The 21,408-nt window shown below is 44.0% G+C and overlaps 2 protein-coding genes and 4 non-coding genes across 7 annotated transcripts; 5 read left to right on the forward strand and 1 right to left on the reverse strand.

Annotated features, from left to right (window-relative positions):
- Positions 1-457: 457 nt before the first annotated feature.
- Positions 458-529, forward strand: trnaq-cug (transfer RNA glutamine (anticodon CUG)). The gene has a single exon. It is a non-coding gene; the product is annotated as a tRNA-Gln (tRNA).
- A 406-nt stretch (positions 530-935) lies between these two features.
- Positions 936-1,007, forward strand: trnaq-cug (transfer RNA glutamine (anticodon CUG)). Its single transcript has one exon. It is a non-coding gene; the product is annotated as a tRNA-Gln (tRNA).
- Positions 1,008-1,402: 395 nt separating this feature from the next.
- trnap-agg (transfer RNA proline (anticodon AGG)) lies at positions 1,403-1,474 on the forward strand. The gene has a single exon. It is a non-coding gene; the product is annotated as a tRNA-Pro (tRNA).
- A 934-nt stretch (positions 1,475-2,408) lies between these two features.
- On the forward strand, positions 2,409-2,480 carry trnaq-cug (transfer RNA glutamine (anticodon CUG)). The gene has a single exon. It is a non-coding gene; the product is annotated as a tRNA-Gln (tRNA).
- A 2,782-nt stretch (positions 2,481-5,262) lies between these two features.
- Positions 5,263-8,028, forward strand: LOC113091998 (uncharacterized). Of its 2 annotated transcripts, none has more exons than XM_026257668.1 (5): positions 5,263-5,569; positions 5,803-5,848; positions 5,968-6,000; positions 6,090-6,515; positions 6,588-8,028. In XM_026257668.1, the coding sequence occupies exons 1-5, from the start codon at positions 5,546-5,548 to the stop codon at positions 7,220-7,222; spliced, it is 1,164 nt and encodes a 387-aa protein (XP_026113453.1). In that variant the 5' UTR covers positions 5,263-5,545; the 3' UTR covers positions 7,223-8,028. The 2 variants fall into 2 exon arrangements, with proteins under 2 accessions (XP_026113453.1, XP_026113454.1); XM_026257669.1 differs by having other exon boundaries at positions 5,803-5,844.
- A 5,935-nt stretch (positions 8,029-13,963) lies between these two features.
- On the reverse strand, positions 13,964-15,271 carry LOC113091997 (uncharacterized protein F54H12.2-like). Its single transcript, XM_026257667.1, has one exon. The coding sequence runs from the start codon at positions 15,269-15,271 to the stop codon at positions 13,964-13,966; it is 1,308 nt and encodes a 435-aa protein (XP_026113452.1).
- Positions 15,272-21,408: the final 6,137 nt, after the last annotated feature.

Genomic DNA, 21,408 nt, shown 5'->3' on the forward strand with positions numbered 1-21,408 from the left:
TCTTCTGTCTTTACAGCATCTTTTCTTGAGCAGTTCAGTCTATTCTGCCATTCCTGGGCCAAACGTATGCCACTGTCAATTAACACTAAAGCTGCGTCTGCATGTTTTCATACCCACTTCTCGCTGCTCTTCTCAGTTTTCATCTGCAGTTTAAACTTTGACTTGACATTTTTCTAATCATTGGTTTAGGAATGCAGCCCAAGCAGTGGAGATATGGCAAAAAATAGATTCTTGGATCGCTTCACGGACCTGTGAGCCTTCATTTTGCGTTTGCTAGTTGCAGGAGCATCTGAGGGCTTGTTGGAGTTGGGGTTTGTATTTTTTTCTTTTATTGCTGAACGGGACCAAGTGGGCCCGAGTTCAAATCCCAGACCGTTCTGATGCTTGCTGGTTAGTTGCTGTTCGCTGAGCCTCCTTGAGTGTTTTCTACACTTCAAACAGATGTGCAGACACTGTAGGTTCCATGGTGTAACGGTTAGCACTCTGGACTCTGAATCCAGCGATCCGAGTTCAAATCTCGGTGGAACCTTCAAGAGTCCAACATATGCTGCTGTCAATTAAGACTAAAGCTGCGTCTGCATGTTTTCATGCCCAGTTCTCGCTGCTCTTCTTAGTTCTTCATCTGCAGTTTAAACTTTGACTTGACATTTTTCTAATCATTGCTTTAGGAATGCAGCCCAAGCAGTGGAGATATGGCAAAAAATAGATTCTTGGATCGCTTCACGGACCTGTGAGCCTTCATCTTGCGTTTGCTAGTTGCAGGAGCATCTGAGGGCTAGTTGGAGTTGGGGTTTGTTTTTTTTTCTTTTATTGCTGAAGAGACCAAGTGGGCCCGAGTTCAAATCCCAGAACGTTCTGATGCTTGCTGGTTAGTTGCTGTTCGCAGAGCCTCCTTGAGTGTTTTCTACACTTCAAACAGATGTGCAGACACTGTAGGTTCCATGGTGTAACGGTTAGCACTCTGGACTCTGAATCCAGCGATCCGAGTTCAAATCTCGGTGGAACCTTCAAGAGTCCAACATATGCTGCTGTCAATTAAGACTAAACCTGCGTCTGCATGTTTTCATGCCCAGTTCTCGCTGCTCTTCTTAGTTCTTCATCTGCAGTTTAGACTTTGACTTGACATTTTTCTAATCATTGTTGTTGTGTCACTGCCACGATGTTGGTTTCTGCTGTTAAATTCAGCTCATGTGTTTTGTCGTTTGGTATTTTAATCAACATTATTCTACGAAGGCAGGCCAAGCTAGAGCTGGTACGTAAAAATTGAGTTTCTCAGAAATCTGGTCAGTGCATGAGTTCTATGTCTGCCCTTGTCAGCTACAGAGGCAGGATGTTGGAGCGACCGTAGCATCGAGCAGACTGAAGTACGTGGCGAAGTGACCTCCACTGAACAGCAATCTGTGGCTCGTTGGTCTAGGGGTATGATTCTCGCTTAGGGTGCGAGAGGTCCCGGGTTTAAATCCCGGACGAGCCCTCTTCTGTCTTTACAGCATCTTTTCTTGAGCAGTTTCAGTCTATTCTGCCATTCCTGGGCCAAACGTATGCCACTGTCAATTAACACTAAAGCTGCGTCTGCATGTTTTCATACCCACTTCTCGCTGCTCTTCTCAGTTTTCATCTGCAGTTTAAACTTTGACTTGACATTTTTCTAAATATTGGTTTAGGAATGCAAGCAGTGGAGATATGGCAAAAAATAGATTCTTGTATCGCTTCACGGCCCTGTGAGCCTTCATCTTGCGTTTGCTAGTTGCAGGAGCATCTGAGGGCTTGTTGGAGTTGGGGTTTGTTTTTTTTCCTTTTATTGCTGTACGGGACCAAGTGGGCCCGAGTTCAAATCCCAGACCGTTCTGATGCTTGCTGGTTAGTTGCTGTTCGCTGAGCCTCCTTGAGTGTTTTCTACACTTCAAACAGATGTGCAGACACTGTAGGTTCCATGGTGTAACGGTTAGCACTCTGGACTCTGAATCCTGCGATCCTAGTTCAAATCTCGGTGGAACCTTCAAGAGTCCAACATATGCTGCTGTCAATTTAGACTAAAGCTGCGTCTGCATGTTTTCATGCCCAGTTCTCGCTGCTCTTCTTAGTTCTTCATCTGCAGTTTAAACTTTGACTTGACATTTTTCTAATCATTGCTTTAGGAATGCAGCCCAAGCAGTGGAGATATGGCAAAAAATAGATTCTTGGATCGCTTCACGGACCTGTGAGCCTTCATCTTGCGTTTGCTAGTTGCAGGAGCATCTGAGGGCTAGTTGGAGTTGGGGTTTGTTTTTTTTTTTTCTTTTATTGCTGAAGAGACCAAGTGGGCCCGAGTTCAAATCCCAGAACGTTCTGATGCTTGCTGGTTAGTTGCTGTTCGCAGAGCCTCCTTGAGTGTTTTCTACTCTTCAAACAGATGTGCAGACACTGTAGGTTCCATGGTGTAACGGTTAGCACTCTGGACTCTGAATCCAGCGATCCGAGTTCAAATCTCGGTGGAACCTTCGAGAGTCTGTCTGGCAGTGCTTGGCAAGGAGGAGCTTGGGGTATGTCACAACTTTCTCTGTGGCAGTGTGTCTTAAAATGTATTGGTACAGTGGCCTGCTTTAACAATGGCCTCCTAACAATCTAGAACTCACATAAAACTGAGCAGGAACTAAATTGACAAGACAGGTGTCACCTGACACTCTGTGAAGAAGCATTACAGACCTCAGAAAGCTTCTCATCGGCAAGATTTGTGTGTCACTGCCACGATGTTGGTTTCTGCTGTTAAATTCAGCTCATGTGTTTTGTCGTTTGGTATTTTAATCAACATTATTCTACGAAGGCAGGCCAAGCTAGAGCTGGTACGTAAAAATTGAGTTTCTCAGAAATCTGGTCAGTGCATGAGTTCTATGTCTGCCCTTGTCAGCTACAGAGGCAGGATGTTAGTAGTTAATATACTGCACTACCTATCATGATGATTTATGACTTTGACCTTTGACCTTTTGACAGGTTGAACTTCCGGTAACCTTATGATGGATGGGCGGAACTTTCCGACTTCAAGGGTTAACCTATGACCTTTGCAAGCATCGATCATGTGCTTTTGACAGAAAGTTTTACCCTATTGACCTAATTAGTTTTAAATCATGGTTTTGACGGCTAGTTTAAACGTAAGATGAAAGACTCCTCACGCATCGATCATGTGCTTTTGACAGAAAGTTTTACCCTATTGACCTGTTAGTTTTAAATTATAAAGGTATATGAAAGACTCCTCAAGCATCGATCATGTGGTTGTGACAGAAAGTTTTACCCTATTGACCGTTAGTTTGTTTGAAGTGTGTGCCGGTTGTTTGAACTCTGCGTCAGTTATCTTGTTTGAAGTTTATCACAGTTATACGGTTATGTGTGTGGTTATAAGGCTTCTCCCCCTCCCATTACATTTATGAGCGGTGTATAAATGGGGTCGGTGTGTTCTACATTTTATATATATATAAAACATTATATAATTTATATAATCTCAAACAATTAAAGATTGAAAACACATTTTAATTATTTCACATTTATATATATATATATAAAACATTATATAATTTATATAATATAAAACACATTTTAGTTATTTCACATTTATATATATATATATATATATATATATATATATATATATATATATATATATATATATATATATATATATAAAACATTATATAATTTATATAATATACATAATCTAAAAACAATTGAACTAAGGTTGAAAAGCTTACTAAAGCAATCCACCTACCTTATTTAGACAGAAGCTTCAGCTTTGTGAGAAACGGGACTCCAGCTCCATCTGTCGGACTCTCTCTGAATGATAGCACACGGTTGATCCGCGCTTGTGCCTCAGGAGAGATACGGAGAGATAGCGCGCCTGCAGGGAGTGAGACAGAGACTTTGTAGTACAACAGTACAACAGACTTTCAAAACACGTAGTTCTTTATATAATATACATATTCTAAGGTTGAAAAACATTCTGTTCTTTTAAAAAAGGTTATAAATGAAACCGTTATAAAAAATATACTGAAACCGACTGTTTTCAGATAAAACGAGATCCATGTTTAGAGAGCTGAAAGGAGTTGTTTTCACATCACCTTCCTGACCCGCAAGTATTCACAGCGTCTTCTTTTGCACGCTACACTTCACTTTCTTCCGAATTTACTACAAAATCATAATATGTTCAAAGACATTGCTAATTAAAACTAACGTATCTCACGAAGGAGTACCATGTTTTTGACAGTTTTCTGACGGCTGCATCTGTGAATTACGGTGGCCGAGCGGCTAGCATCTCTTTGTACCCGTCTAATTTATGACGACATGCGCGACCCTGGTTCAGTTTCCCACCTTTTGAACAAGTTCATTCATAGAACAAGGATGACACCTAGTGGTCACTCAACACCGATTTTCTTTAACAGCGCCCCTTATAAACCTATTTATACGCGTTACAAACCATCACTTTGAACCAGAAAAACTTTTTGGACGACTCTCCAAGACATTTGCTTTCCAAGACAATGGATCAAAGTGAGTATTTTATCATTTCATGTTATCTGATGGTAGTGATATTAATAAAAAAACAATTCATTGATCAAATTATGTTATGCTATCTTACAGTCTATGATGGTTTTAAACCATATTTCATGTCATTCCTGTAATTTTCTTCATGTTAAGCAGATTACACAGACATCTGCTGATAGTGTTATTTTAAAAAAAACTATTCATCGATCAAAGCCTGTTATGTTATTTTTACAGTCTATGGTGTCTTATTATTTCATGACATTCCTGTAATTTTCTTCATGTTAAGCAGATTACACAGACATCTGATGATAGTGTTATTTTAAAAACTATTCATTGATCAAAGCCTATTTTTACAGTCTATGATGGTTTTATGACGTCTTAATATTTCATGTTAAGCAGATTACGCAGACATCTGCTGATAGTGATATTTAAAAAACTATTCATTGATCAAAGCCTATTTTTACAGTCTATGACGTCTTTATGCCGCCTTAATATTTCATGTTAAGCAGATTACGCAGACATCTGCCGATAGTGATATTTAAAATAAAAACTATTCGTTGATCAAAGCCTATTTTTACAGTCTATGACGTCTTTATGTCGTCTTAATATTTCATGTTAAGCAGATTACGCAGTCATATGCTGATAGAGATATTTTTAACAATATAAAGTTTGTGTTATTTGACTTAATATCATGAATGAAAAAAAAAAAGAAAAAATACTTTTAATTTGCAAATATCACCGTATCCTGTTGAAAATACTTTTATTTTGAAAATATGACGCCATCCTGTTAAAATACTTTTATTTTGAAAATATGACGACGTCCGGTTGACGCGCGCTTAGTTTTGCCTGCTTCAATGCTACGTATAGGATATCAGAAAATACTATTCTGCTCCGTTAAATCTACGTTTTGCCACTCCGTTATCCGTTTGTCATCTATGAAGACGACATCGCGGAAGGTGTAAGCGTAACTAACCGTAACTCAGAAAAACATTTTTCCCGTTTGCTAACTCTTCACAGTGAAACGACATATGAGGATATGATGGTGAAATGGCTCCCCCCGGTGAGTCTGGATGAAATGACGCCGTTATAGTGAAAATTGCGCCATCTGCGTTGATTTAATGTTACGACACAGTGTTATAGTGAAAATTGCGCCATCTGCTTGCGGTTTAATGTTATGACATCACGATTTCTTTGTCACAGTGTGTGTGTGTGTGTGTGTGTGCTCCATTAAACTGTAAATAAAAACCCTCTCCATGTGTTTGAAATCATAACACTTTTTATTTTTTATCACAGGTTCAAATATTGAGCACCAAGCCTTTGACGCTATTAATACACGTAAGTACGTATTAACTATTCTTTTTATAAACTAAAATGAATGTATTTTAATTTTGTATATTATTAATTAATTTAATTTTTATTTTTTATCATAATTTTTTTTTTTTTTTTTTATATTCACAGAGGCCGCGATTGATCCAGACAGCGCAGCCGATGGTAAGACAAGATCCGTCTCCATAATTTTTTTATGAGAAATCAAAATTAAAATTTTTTTTGTTTATGAGGAATCTAATTTTATTTTTTAGATTTTATCCAATTCATCACACAACCCGCCTTTCAGACAGTTATCGATCTCACGCAAGATGGCGATGAAGATCCCACCGTCAACGTAACAGACAACATTCTACCCGATCCCGCTCCGGCCCACATCGAGAATCCAATAGGATCCTGCGACGAATCACTCCCCGGACCCGCTGACGAACCAGCGAGAAAGAAGACTAGAAAAACGAATCACCCCACCTCTCCGGGCAGTCCAGGACCGTGTGACGAACCACCAAGAAAGACTTATCGTTTTACAGCGGTGGTCCGACCTGAACCGAACGGCGAACTTCCGAGAAAGGCTTATTGTTTCCCCCCGGCGATCAGTCCTGAGAGCCCTCCAGAGAGGAAAACTCTCTGTCCGGTACCACCGAACAGCCCCGCGACCAGTCCTGAGACCGATCTGTTTTATGGTAAGACTAACTACATTATTTGCATTTAAACCAGATGGTGTCAAACATTAAGATTTTTTTTACACCCAACAGACTCGAGTAGAAGCCGTAAGGATGACGTGACTACCTGGGGCATGTCTCAAATCGATGCCTGGGACCAGAGTTCTTGGACGAGCGAGCGTGACGAGGTGTCTACCACCAACGCGGGTCAAACGCCATATCCTTCTCCCTCACCGTCGTCGGAAGGAGTAGAAGCGGAAGAAGTGCCGCCGCCTCAGCCGCTTGACGAATCATTCGATGATCTGCCTCCGTTCCATAGCCCCATTAATTCGATACAATCATTCGGTCAAGAGTTTCGCGACGCGCAGGTTGACATAAACAACAAATACGTCGAACTCCGCGATGTACAAGATGATATTAACAACAAATTGATCGCGTTGGGCAACGAGTCTCGCGACAGACAAATCGAAACCCTTAGCAGATTAGACGCGTTGCACGGTGAGCTCCGTGCGTATCACCTCGAGACACGCAGTCGATTCGATGCTCAGGATCGCTTTATTCAGGATCTGGCCAATGAAATATTCCAACGCGTCAATGCTATGAGATCGGCGATTGATCAGCAGTTTGATAGAAATGATCGTACGGTGACTCAATACCAAAGGGAATTGATGCTAATATTGCACCACCTCATTCTCACCATCGTATATGAGACTGCGGAGTCAAATTGAATATAGACGTATTCAGAGTAATTCTTATATTCCATCTATACTTTGTTTACATATAATCAGATATTTCAAGTATTTCTTATATCTCACGTCTGCTATGATTGTTTAAATATTTCATGTATGCTTTTTATACTTTGTTTTACATATATAATCCGATATCTGCTTTTATACTCTGATTTGTCATATATGCTTTTTTGTATTCTGATTTTGTAATAGTTCATGTATGCTTTTTTATACTCTATGAAATGTGTAATAGTTCATGTATGCTTGTTTTAACTCTATGATTTTGTAATAGTACGTGTTTTGGTCTGAAATCTAAAAATGGACGGTTCAGACGACTTATGCCAATCCTCCACAGAACTGACGCCGGACGAGATCGAAATGCTAAGTTTACTTCCGGACTCTTTAGAACAGTATTTGTTTAATCAAGAATCCCCTCCTATTTTGGATCTTTTTGAATTAGCCGTAAATCCAAATATGAATTTGTTCGATCCTCTGCTTAGCCTAGACACCGACCCCGTTGTACAACACGGAGGTGTTTTAAACACCCCACCGGCGGCGTGTACCGAGGCTGATCCTGACAACACAGACCACCCTGACGGTAATGAAACTCCGCAAGCGTCCACATCAGGTAACGTCGACCCTACTACACAGACTCGATTAAGCCGTACAGACGTTGACAGGTTGATTCGCGAGGGTGGCGACGTTAACGGATATCATGTTTTACCACGACCTCGTTTCAATAGCGTGACATTGAGAAGGACTACGAATCTGAGAGAGATTAACTCTACAGATTTGGCCTCTTACCACGCCCGGTTACACGGCATGCTTACCGGAATTGTGGATTTCGCTAGGGAATTTGACCAAAATTCTCCGGTGATCAATATCACATTGACGGCTCCCAGTTTACAGACGCCCGTTAGTGGGATTTTAACCCGCGGTAATAATTACGACGCGGATGGGTTTATGGATCAAATTGAAAGAGTTTTACAGAGCAACGACCGGTTACTATCTGACCAAACCGTAGAATTTGAAGCTTCCGTAGCCATGAACAGACAAGGCGGGGGTCGTCGGAAACTCACGGACTTGGCTGTCGATGAGGTGATCAAAAGGAAAAAGACGAGTTTATTTTGTCCGATCAATATTTCAAATAATTTGTGCTTCTCCATCTGTCTCGCCCGTTTTCTAAACCCCCAACGCCCCGAGAGCGAGTTAGAAAAACTGGCTTCCATCATCCAAAACAGCGTCGGCTTCTCCATCCAAGACCGAATCGGTCTCGGCGACATAGCCTCGTTCGAACGAGCGCTAGACATTAAAATTGTCGTATTTCACAGATCTAACGCCATGCTCGTAGAAACCTACAAAAATTCAGACGAACCCCATCCAAAAACAGTCTTTCTGTATCTCCACGACGACCACTACTACATGATAACGAGTTTGAAGGCGTTCCTCGGTTCAACATATGTGTGTCCATTTTGCTACAAATCTTACAGCAACCGCAGAGACCATCGATGTAAGCACGTCTGCAACATCTGTTTCGATGCGGAATGTTACAGGTTCCAAGCGAGAAACCTACATTGCCCCGATTGTTTGCGTTACTGTAAATCGGCTTATTGTTTCGAAATGCATAAAAAAAACCCGCCTCCCGGTCAGGAATACCCCGCCTGTGATATGATCAAATACTGCAAACTATGTAGCCGACGTTACGACGTTAAACCGGGCAACCAGAAAACCAAACACACATGCGCCCCAGACAAATGTGTGCATTGTCGAGAGTCTCTGACGGACGATGGAGCACATCAATGCTTTATACAACCTCTAGAGCTTAAGGAACCGTGTGAAAAGTATATTTTTTACGACTTTGAATCGCGTTACGAAAACGGACGCCACGAGGCTAATTTTGTCTGTGCCATGACGTTCAAAGGTCAGAAATTTACCGCCTACGGCACGGACTGTATCGCTAAGCTAATCAAGCGCTTCAGACAACCCCGATACAAAGGCTACTGCTTCATCGCTCATTACGCCTCCAGATTTGATGCCTTTCTAATTCTGGAGTATTTTTGCAAAGTGGGGATCACGCTCGAGGTCATAATGCAAGGGTGCAAACTACTCCTGATGTACGACGACGCATTTGCCCAACGATACATCGATAGCTACTCATTTTTCCCATTCGCTCTCGCCAAAATGCCCGCTGCGTTAGACTTGACGACGACTGAAAAAGGCTATTTCCCCCATCTTTTCAACAGGGTGGAAAATGAGAACTACGTCGGACCGTACCCTGACAAAAAGTTCTACAACTACGAGAACATGTCGGATAAAGCCCAAGAAAAGTTTGACGCGTGGTACAGCACGGTCAAGGGTGAGCTCTTTAACTTCAAGAAAGAACTGTACGACTACGGCGTTAACGACGTCGTGTTATTACGTGAAGGCTGTATGAAGTACAGGACGTCATTCCTACAGTGCACCCAACTCGACCCTTTTGCGTTCACGACGATCGCCAGCTGCGCAATGGGGGTCTTCAAAACACATTATCTCAGCAGAAACACGCTAGCCCTGACGCATAACAAGGCGTACATCCGTCAGAATAAGTCCTACTCGAGCGGTTCGATCCAATGGCTCGAGTATATAAAAAAGACTCGAAACGTGGACGTTCATCACGCCGTAAACCACGCCGAGGTATCGATCGGTAAGTTCTTTTTAGACGGCTACTACGAGCAGGACGGCGTCAGACACGGTTTAGAGTATGGGGGGTGTGTTTTCCATGGGCATTGCTGTCGTTTTGAACCCAATCAGACGCACCCCCTGTCCGGAGTACCCTACGGGGTTCTCAGGAACCAGTTTGACGATAAGATTGAAATTCTCCGGAAAGCGTACGGTTTGCAAATCGAGGTTCTGTGGGAATGCGAATGGAATCGGATGAAAAAGACCGATCCCTCCGTGATAGAATTTATGGCCAATTATTCCGCCCCCGAGAGGCTGAATCCGCGCGAAACGCTCTATGGAGGCCGTAGCAACTCCTATAAGCTATACCACAAAGTGAGCGGCGATGAGAAAATAAGATATCTGGATTTCACCAGTCTGTACCCTTTCTGTCAGGCCAGGAATAGCTACCCGATCGGACACCCCGAAATCATTTTCGCAGATTTCGAACCGATTGAAAATTATTACGGGCTTATCAAAGCCACCGTGTACCCTCCCCGCAACTTACTCCATCCAGTCCTTCCTTGCCGTTCGAACGGGAAGTTGACGTTCGCGCTATGTAGAACCTGCGCTCAAGACCAAAACCAGACCTCGAGCTGTACCCACACGGACCAGGAAAGATCGCTCTCGGGCTGTTGGGTCAGTATCGAGCTTTTAAAAGCCATCGAGAAGGGCTATGTGATAGCCAAGATAGACGAGGTTTGGCATTTTCCACAACGGTCAGACACGTTGTTTGCCGAATACGTAAAGACCTTCTTATGTTTGAAACAACAAGCTTCGGGCTACCCTCCGAACGTCGTCACGGATGCTGAGAAAGAGGCTTACATTAGTGACTATTTTGAAAAAGAGGGTATTCAACTCGACCCGGAAAAAATCAAGTACAACGCCGCCCAAAGGGCGATCACTAAATTAATTCTGAATAGTTTGTGGGGACGCTTCTCTTTAAGACCAAACTTACCTCAAACGATTCTGGTGCGCGAGCCCGAAGATTTCACCAGAATCGTTTTTGGCAACACCGACACCTTGTCCTATTTCTCATTCGTCTCAGACGACGTAGCTCTAGTCCAGCATAAACCCGACAAGGACGATGTTTGCAAGGCGCGCGACGTCAATGTTTTTGTAGGCGCTTTCACTACAGCGCACGCACGACTGGAATTGTACGAATTGATGGACAGACTAGGCGAACGACTGCTATACTCTGACACCGACAGCGTCATATTCGTGTCTAAGGACGGCGACTGGGAGCCTCCTCTGGGTGATCATTTAGGGGAGCTGACGAGCGAATTGGACCCCGACGACCACATAACGACCTTCTGTGCCAGCGCTCCCAAATCTTACGCGTTTGAGACGGTCAAAGGTAAAGTCGTCATGAAAGCTAAGGGCATAACTCTGAATGCTAAAAATTCCAAAGCTATCTGTCTCGAATCCCTGATTGGTCTGGTCGACAGCTATGTGACGTCTCACGATAGATCCAAATACATCCTGGCTCATACGGAAAACATTGTGAGGGATAAAAAGACTCTCACATTACAAAACAAATCAGTCGTTAAGAGGTTTAAGGTCGTCTACGATAAACGTCGGCTTTTAAGCGATTATACCACGCTTCCTTACGGCTACTGATCAGATGGCGATGCACAGAGGTTCTCAGGATGTGTCCGATTTTGATTTCAGACTTCAACACCCTTTCAGCTGCGTTGTATCCGGACCGTCCAATTCTGGAAAGTCTTATTTTGTGAAACTTTTGTTGGAAAAAGGTTTGAATATCATTTCGAAGAAAATTGAAAACATTGTTTGGTTGTATGATTGTTGGCAAACTTTGTACGATGATTTACTTCAATTGTATGACATTAAATTTATACAAGGAATACCCCAGAGTCTGAATGATGATGATTTACTGCCTGTTACCACCGCCAACCTTCTCGTCGTCGACGATCTCATGGAACAAGCTAGCGCTAACGTCGAACTGCAGCGCGTGTTCACTCAATACTGTCACCATCGTAATCTCAGTTCTATTTACATAGTGCAAAATTTATTCGCGCAGGGAAAGTCGAGTCGAACCATCAGCTTAAACGCCAATTATATGATCCTGTTTAAAAATCCTCGGGACGTCCATCAAGTGGCGATGCTAGGTCGTCAAATGTACCCCGGAAACACGAAATACTTTATGGAGTGTTATCACGACGCGGTCGACCGACCTTTCGGATATCTGATGATAGACTATAAAGCGAAAACTCCGGAGCAGTACCGTCTCAGAACAGGATTGCTTTCAGACCGTCAAGTGGTTTATATCCCGAAAAAAAGAAGAACGTGATCGCCATGTCCGCGAGGCTTTGTAAGCATCTGCCGGTGTTAAAAATGCTACATAAAGCCACTCCTAAACAACGACGCCTTATATTACAATCGGCGTCCGACGAATTCATTTTAGCGCTCTGCGAAGTGGCTCTAAACATCCTCTACGGGGTCATTCCGGTCAGCAGGCAACAGTACCAAAAACTGAAAAAGAGAAGAGCGGCTATTAAATTTGTAGCCGATAAAAAAATCAGCATAGCGGCCAAGAAACGAGTCTTCAACCAGAAGGGAGGGTTCCTGCTACCGCTCCTCAGCGTCGCCGTGCCGTTTCTCACGAGCTTGATAGCGAAACGTTAGGATGGAGTACGCCGAAAAGATGTATTTAGTCCCTCATCATCAACTGGATAAGCTCAAGAGTGAAAATGCTCGCGAGAACATTCAACAGACCGTGGAGAGCGATTTGGACGCCGCCATAAGAAATATTTTACGCCGCGACGATTTGAATCCTTATGAAAAAGTCAAACTTTACAGCCAAACCCTGAACAGGTTTTTGACCGTCGTTAAACAAGGGGATCGTGAGAGCGGTGTTTTAACGCTTTCGTTACCCCATCTTGACCCCGGTCCTAAAGACGAATCGCCGACTGCCGCTAACGTCGAAGACGGTAAAGCCGAGGAGACCGTCGTCGCCGAAGTTCTGAAGAACGTCCCGTCGAGAAGCGTAAAAAACAGCAGATACATATTAGACAAGATGTCTAAAGCTAAAGGACTAAGCTCGTGGAACGAATCCGGGGAGTTTGTGTTCAGGGGTAAAGTCGTACAAGGTTCGCACATGGTCGATTTGTTAAAAAATGTTACGGCTCCGCAAAACGTTAGGGATGAACGGAGACCTCCGGGATGGTCGGAGTTTCTACGCGCCTTTGGCGAATTAAACATCCCTTTTTCTACGGTGCCGAACCAACAGGTCAGACGTACGATTAACTCTCTAAAGAGTAAACCCTTAGAACCCCCATCACCGTCCGTTAGACCTTATAAAAGAAAAAAAGGGAGGAGATATTCACCTCCCTCGGGTGGAGATTTTGAAGACTCGCCGTTTAAATCGCCGACTATCGACCTACGACAATGGCTGGAAATGTAACGACTCCTTAGATCGAGCATTCATTCATTTGTATCTTATGATTAAATAAATAAAAGACGATGAGAAATATAATGGTTTAAGCTTTTTTTTTATTTATACGTCAAACATGTCTGCACACAATGAACGCACGATAACATTTTATCATTACAAACATGCGGTCTCAATCTCTTCACAAAGAGGGACACCATTTTATCATTTCTAATATAATCATCGGTGTATAGTTTCATCACGTGGCTATAGTCGCGACCTCTGGCTAGATGATATAGAAAAAACACACAGTGCTGTCCGCAGGTATCCGATGAATAATCCTGGACGCGTCTGTCGGAGTATAATACGTCTACGTCGTTGACGTCTAGAAAGTTATTGATGCTGATTGGAAAGCGGGGGCTGTCGGGCGGATTGCCGAAGCTGTCGAAAAAACAAGCCGTCCCCTCTCGCGCTAAATAAACGGCTAGCCAATGCTCCCCCCGCGATCGAGAGGGGTGGGTATTAACGATGCAGAACGACGGTAAGATCCCCAACGGTTTTTTGGGTAGTTGATCGCTCGGCAGAACCCCGAGAAAATGAGTCCCGCACGCTATTTTATCCGCGATAGCTGTGAGTTGTAGCGTGTTCATCTCTCAGTAGTGATCGATCAGTACCTGTCTACGGTTAGACACTTCAATGAGGCTGTCGAATACGGCGTAGATTATTAAATTAACGGTATTCGGCAGAGCTTGTCTGAAACGAGCTTCTACTCTGATGTTCCCGGACTTGATGAGGGAAATGTGCTGACCGCAGTCCTCGTCCGGCGTCAGGTTAAATGCGTAGAGCGTGTATCCGTTCAGGAAATCATTCCTGCTGATACAGAGCGGTCGATCTTTAAGGTGTCTCCCGGTCGTCATCGCCAGCTGATAATATTCGCGCACCGCCAAACCGGCGTCGAAATTAGGTTGTAGGGGCTTGGCGGGAAATTGTTGACCGTCCACGTAGACCGTTAGGAATTCCAGATTGTAATGTTTGAACGCGAATGGATTTTTCTCGTAGGAGCCGGTGAATGCGTCGTTATCGACCATACCGATAACGATAGACTTTGGCAGCGTTCCTAGAAACAGATTTTCTTGATTGGAAACTCGAGAGCCCGCGGGTATGGAGAACGATTTTAGACAGACCCTGTCGATGGGGTACTTGGCCGTGGTCGAGAGCAGCGTTTGGGCGTGAGCCAGTCTCACCGGGGGTGATACGGAAACTTTTTTGACAAATAGGGACGCGGCCGCTATATGTAATTTGTAAGCCAAGTCGTCGGACCTCATCAGACAGAATTCATCCTTAGCCCGTATGAACCGTAATTTTAAATCCAATCCGTTAATTAAAAGTTTCTCTTGAAAGAATATATCGCTGTGTATGGGGGCTAACAGTTCCACCTCGCTGCTTCGCCCGGTGTAGAGCGATCTCTTCGTCAACCCCTCGTTACGACCTGCGGGGTCATGTACGTCCATGTGACCGGCCGTGTCTTTGTGAAACAGCCCGGCGCTGAAAATACTTTCCAACGTATCTTTACCGTAGTTGAGCAGACTTTCGATGATGCAGCGATACGGATGAGTTCCGGAGCTCTGAGATATCAGACGGTCGCCGAGGGTTACGTCGACCTGTGAAAACATGGTAGCTGCCAGGTAATTTATCGGTCCCACCTTAGCCGGGTGAGCGATATCTGCTCCGTCAGGCCCCGTGATTTTCACCCGTAGATAGAGCATCGTGTTGTTAAGATCCAAATAATCGTCGCCGTTGCCGGCGATAAAAAACTCCAACGGTGCAGAGTACGATATGGCCGATAATGGGGCTACTTCTAAATAGCCGTTTTTCTCAATAACGGTCTGCGTCAGCGGGACCGTAAATAGGTCCAACTCGGACTTGATGCACTCCCCCGACATGCGATGCAATAACGCCATGTTAGAAGATGGTTTTTACGACTCTCTTGATCGACGCCTTTCGTCTAACACCCGCCTTACGCTTTCTGCGTACGACTGAGCGTTTCTTCGGTCCGAGTGTTGTTTTCTTCTTTCCCCACTGACCACGCCTCCTCACACCGGGTGGTTTAGACATCCTCTTACGGGCCATGACCATCAGACCGGATCCGTCTTGAGCTTTATCGTTATGAGACCGCGTCAATACGTTTGAGACGACGTCGGATACTATATTTTTAGCGGCCGATTTTAGATGGGGTTTCGCGATGCTAAATCCTCTTTTTAACAGAGGTACAGCCATCCTGAACAGGCCTCTGAAAAGACCCCCTAACCCCGCTCCGTACATAACCCCTCCCCCGGCATAGCCCGGCAAATCCCCGCCGGCCTGATTTCGGTAGTAGCTGACGTAGTCGGCGGTCTCTCCGGGTCTATAATAAACCATTTTTCGGTTTAAAGTGTAGTTTTACGATGACTTTCCCGTAAGAAAATGGTACTCTGCGGTTTTGATCGTCCTTCAGCTCTATGGTGATGTCGGTGATGTGATCCTTGCTGATCGATGCGTAATGTGGGTTGTCGTATCTAGCAATGACCGAGTCGTTGCTTTTACCCGATATATGTACGCATCTCAAAAGAGGAACGTAAGAATCGCCGACCGTTTGATATTGGATAATATCCGTGTAGACGTACATCGTGTAGAACCCCCCGTTGATATCGCATTGATGAGGGGCGTCCGCGACGGCGTTTACGGTAAAATCTGTTTTTTATGATAGTTTAAACCTCCTAGAGGTTTTAGCGTCGTTCCTAAAATAGTGGCTAGCCTCCCTCGAAAACTTATCGAAATGTTGGGTTTCGCGGTCAGATTCACCTTGTTTTTGAATTCGTCGAGACTCAAAACGGCCGCCGGTGCGGTAAGTTGATTTATAGCACGCAGGATTGTACGAATGTTTGCGTAGTACCCGCCGCTTATGTGTAATTTCGTAATTGCAGAAAAACCGCTATAAGAGCCTTTGGAGGTCTTGCTATCCGGGGGTTCCGGGACCGTATGTAGGAAGAAATGACCGTCTTCGTCATCAAAGTTGTACCAACTTCTAGGATATTCGATTTCGGCGAGTCCGACTTCCCATTGTCCTTTCAAGTCTATAGCTTTTGCTAACCTGGTCGTATAGGAGGATATGCGATTTTCAGAATAAACCGACGACGACGCATTGCACGGTAACGTGACGTAGAACCCGTGATCGTCCATGGCGGTCCTTCGTCGGTATGATCTCGTCCGTTAAACGACGGGGTGTTTTAAGTCCAGCAGAGTTTTTTTATCTATGTAACTATTAAATTTTGAAGGCCACCCTAGCCATTTCACTAAAACGAGCGTAGATTTCCCTTGTTTTTTCTGGCCTAAAATCTTTTCCACCTTAAAAGATTTGTTTTTACTCACAATTATTTTTTGCAGCTCTTTTTCGTAAAAAACCCCCTCGATGACATCGCCGTCATAATCGGTGAGTCTGTAGACCGGGGGTTGACGCGGAATACGCGAGGATACGGTGAAAAATTCCTCCGTGTAGTTCTGCTCATAACCTTTCGCGAACGGACCTCTCACTTTAGAAATCCTGACGACGTCGCCGACTTTGAAATTAAATACGGATCTCTCGGTCTTCTTTATATCGCCGTACAAGTTTTGAAACACTTGATCCTCGTTTACTTTACCGACGTCCACGGGTCTCATTCTGATACTTCGATGATAACTGGTATTGTACCCCTGCACGATGTCTTGTAAAACATCTATGTATCGACGGGAATTTGTAGCCGTTAAAAATCGCCACATACGACTTTTTAAGGTTCTGTTAAATCGTTCCACGACGCTGGCTTTCAAATCGGTAGCGGTAGCGAAATGATTAATGTCGTGCTTTTTCATCACATCTTGAAATTGTTTGTTAAAAAATTCCTTTCCCTGATCCGTCTGCAATTTCTGAGGCACGCGGCCCTCTTCGAGGATAGACTCGAACGCTCTAGCGACCTCGAGACCGCTCTTATTCTTCAACACACGAACCCAGGCGTACTTGCTAAATACGTCTATGCACGTCAGCAGATATTTATGACCGTCGTTATCCTTAGCGTAGGCGATCATGTCGACGAGATCGGCCTGGAACTGAGTATCGACCCCGTACACGACCACTCTGTTTCGTTTGTATTTTATAGGCGCTGGTTTGTGTAATGTGTAAGCGTCCTCACCAGCCAGCCATTCTGAGACCTGTTTATCGCTTAGACGGACCCCGGTGTCTTTCAAGACGGCGTCTTTTAATCGTTTTTTACCGCCTAAAGAGCCAGGGTTGGAGGGGGTGTAATAAGCCTCTTTCATGAGCTCCGACATGGTGCCGTCGCAACCGTCAAAAAGAATGACGCGTACAAGCGGTTTGAATCAATCTTTTATTAAAAAAAATGTTACAGGATATAATTACGAGTAAAATGGATATAATAAAAGATAGTAAACATGGATATAATAGAAATACTATAAGTAAAATGGATATAATAAAAGATAGTAAACATGGATATGATAGAAATACTATAAGTAAAATGGATATAATAAAAGATAGTAAACATGGATATGATAGAAATACTATAAGTAAAATGGATATAATAGAGGATAGGAAAGATGCTATAAGTAAAAATGGAAAATACAACATGTAAAAAAAATACATACTCTCTGATTAAAAAAAAGAATGGGGTTAATACGATTCAACATGCAAAATGGATATAATGATGTTACATACACAGACTAAAATGTACAACGGTTATAACAGGGATGTTACAGGATACAAAATGGATTAATAATACCGTCAGTGGTAATCTAACCAGAAAAGAAAATCGCGGCAGGCCATCATGTTTTTGTCAAGGATGTAAGCTACGTACATTACGACAATTTTGTCCACGTTTGTAATCACTTCGAGGATTTTGACAACGTCGTCCTGATCATCGGAGTCATATTCTTTTGATTTCTTCATTAGCTCGATGCAGACATCTGCCACGTAGGTACAAGTACTCAGCAGATCGGTGATCTCGAGCGGGGATCGTGATTCACACAACATATCTAGAACCTGTTTTATCATTACAATGGGTGGATCGTTACCGTCAACACATTTGTCCGTCAAATAGTCCCACGAGCTAACCAGTCCTCTTATATACGCCATATTTTTCTTTAGATTTGCCTCGCGCACGGTATCGTGACACGGAGTATCGGGGTGGGATGCGTCCATAATAATCTTGCTCACGAGATTCGTCATCTGCTCTCTGTAATGGTCTTTAAACAATAATTCCATACAGTACTTTAGGCTACAGGCTGCACCCATGTTGGAGGCGGTTTGGTCACTGGCCATTCGCGTTTGGGAGATTTTCCCAGAGATCAACGACGTCGCCGACTATTTCCTTGCAGGGTTTGTCCAGAAGTCTCGCCCTGATTTCTTCCACCTTGGAGACGATGAATGGTTCGTCTTTTAATTCGCGCAGAATAGTCCCGACTGTTCCTTGAATACGATGGGGTTGAGATTTTAATCCGCACCGCTCCAGGAGGGTAGTGATGATGGAATGAAAAGAGGGTTTAAACAGCTTGCCCGAAAGTTTGTCAAAGTGTGTGTCGAAGTAGTAGTTGGGAGGGTCAAACAGACAGGAATGTTGCAGCTGACTAGGATGGTCAATCGCGCAACCCTCGCACTCGTCCTTCTGCTTATCGTTGATGAGATGTTGCAGTAAAACCACGGTCGCGGCTTTCACGATTTTGAATCCGACATCGGTGAAACATCCGTCTACGACGTCGAAGTCAGGATTAGAATGAGAAGGGTTCGGTCGAATGTAGAGGAGTCTTGCGATTGGACCCCTAAACTTTTGTCCCCTCTTTGGGGGCTGGGGGTCCCGATCATCAGATCTGAGTCTAAGCTACGTTTGATAGATGGTCCGAAGTAGTTTTGGAGGTCCGAGGCTTCAGCGGTGACGATGTTGTTGGGAGCCCAATCATTTTCAAGGCACGATTCTAACTCTATGCGCCGTCTGACCGTTTTAGCCGAGACCCAGTCGTTGTGGAGGCCCGATGGACCGCCGGCGTCAGCCGGAGTATGTAGGGTTGCGTCGTCGGAAGGGTCGAGAATGCTGTCGAAAGAGATACCGCAGCTGCATACGTGGTCTTCGGCCATGGTTTATAAATGATGCTCGGGAGGGTCGAGTCGCGGTATTTTATGATCGCTGTGGAAAAAAGGGGAGGGGGGGCGTTGGAGCGCTTCAGCCTTGATTTATACACGGCGCTTGACGAGGTCCGAGCGTGGAGCTTTAGAATGGTTGTAGTGAATGGGCGGGGACGGCAGAGAGTATGTGCTGCTCCGAGCACATCTCTCGGGGTGGAAACAGTTTGCACTTTAATTTTGTTGTATCCGTCATGCATGTCACACCATTTGAACATTTTGTTGATGGTTGAAAAAAGCCTATTCAGTAGATCCAGATCGCACCACTTGAACAAAAACTGCATTTCATACAGATCGTGATGCTCGTTAGGCAGGATGCGTCCAAACCGTGTGTTGTTGAGCTTTGTCTTGTCTTTACAGCAGAATATGTAAACAGAATCATTCGGTCTCTTTTGAGTATGGTCACCCACCACACCGGTACCGGACATTCGGGGTCGTCCCGTCCCACTCCGCCACGTACAAAGGCTCCTCGCCGCCGTCATTCAGATCATTCCAGACACGTTTGTAAAATAGAGACCAGTCTTTTTCAGGAAATACCAGACACTCGTCTTCCCCAGCTGAAACTCACCGAGGCCGGTCGGTGGTGTAGAGCGTAACGACTCGAGTTTGGTTTGTGAAATTTTGTTATCCGAATACGCGGTTACTACGCATCATAAATTCACCTTTAGTCCATTCTGAAATTCATGGAGAAAACTTGTCAAACGGATGTGTCCGAAAGGTTTTCTCGGCGCCATAGTCAGGCTATTCAACATCCTGTTGCTCGGTCCCAAATCTGCCGATTGAGGGGAGGATAAACCATCCATGCTCATGTAGCTCATGTTTCCCTTTCCGGTGATGCGTGTAGAACACACCGACCCCATTTATACACCGCTCATAAATGTAATGGGAGGGGGAGAAGCCTTATAACCACACACACACACCGTATAACTGTGATAAACTTCAAACAAGCTAACTGACGCAGAGTTCAAACAACTGGCACACACTTCAAACAAACTAACGGTCAATAGGGTAAAACTTTCTGTCAAAACCACATGATCGATGATTGGGGAGTCTTTCATATACCTTTTTAATTTAAAACTAACAGGTCAATAGGGTAAAACTTTCTGTCAAAACCACATGATCGATGCGTGAGGAGTCTTTCATCTTCCGTTTAAACTAGCCGTCAAAACCATGATTTAAACTAATTAGGTCAATAGGGTAAAACTTTCTGTCAAAAGCACATGATCGATGCTTGCAAAGGTCATAGGTTAACCCTTGAAGTCGGAAAGTTCCGCCCATCCATCATAAGGTTACCGGAAGTTCAACCTGTCAAAAGGTCAAAGGTCAAAGTCATAAATCATCATGATAGGTAGTGCAGTATATTAACTACTTATAACTTACTGATTTGGACACCGTGCATCGAGCCAGACTGAAGTACGTGGCGAAGGACCTCCACCTGAACAGCAATCGGGCCGTTGGTCTAGGGGTATGGATTATCGCTTAGTGTGCGAGAGTCCCGGTTCAAGTCCCGGACGAGCCCTCTTCTGTCTTTACAGCATCTTTTTCTTGAGCAGTTCTACACTTCAAACAGATGTGCAGACACTGTAGGTTCCATGTGTAACGGTTAGCACTCTGGACTCTGAATCCAGCGATCCGAGTTCAAATCTCGTGGAACCTTCGAGAGTCTGTCTGGCAGTGCTTGCAAGCAGGAGCTTGGGTATGTCACAACTTTCTCTTTGGCAGTGTGTCTTAAAATGTATTGTACAGTGGCCTGCTTTAACAATGCCCTCCTAACAATCTAGAACTCACATTAAAACTGAGCAGGAACTAAATTGACAAGACAGGTGTCACCTGACACTCTGTGAAGAAGTATTACAGACCTCAGAAAGCTTCTCATCGGCAAGATTTGTGCGTCACTGC

This window comes from Carassius auratus, unplaced genomic scaffold, assembly GCF_003368295.1.
Source record: "Carassius auratus strain Wakin unplaced genomic scaffold, ASM336829v1 scaf_tig00214417, whole genome shotgun sequence".
Classification (NCBI taxonomy): Eukaryota; Metazoa; Chordata; class Actinopteri; order Cypriniformes; family Cyprinidae; genus Carassius; species Carassius auratus.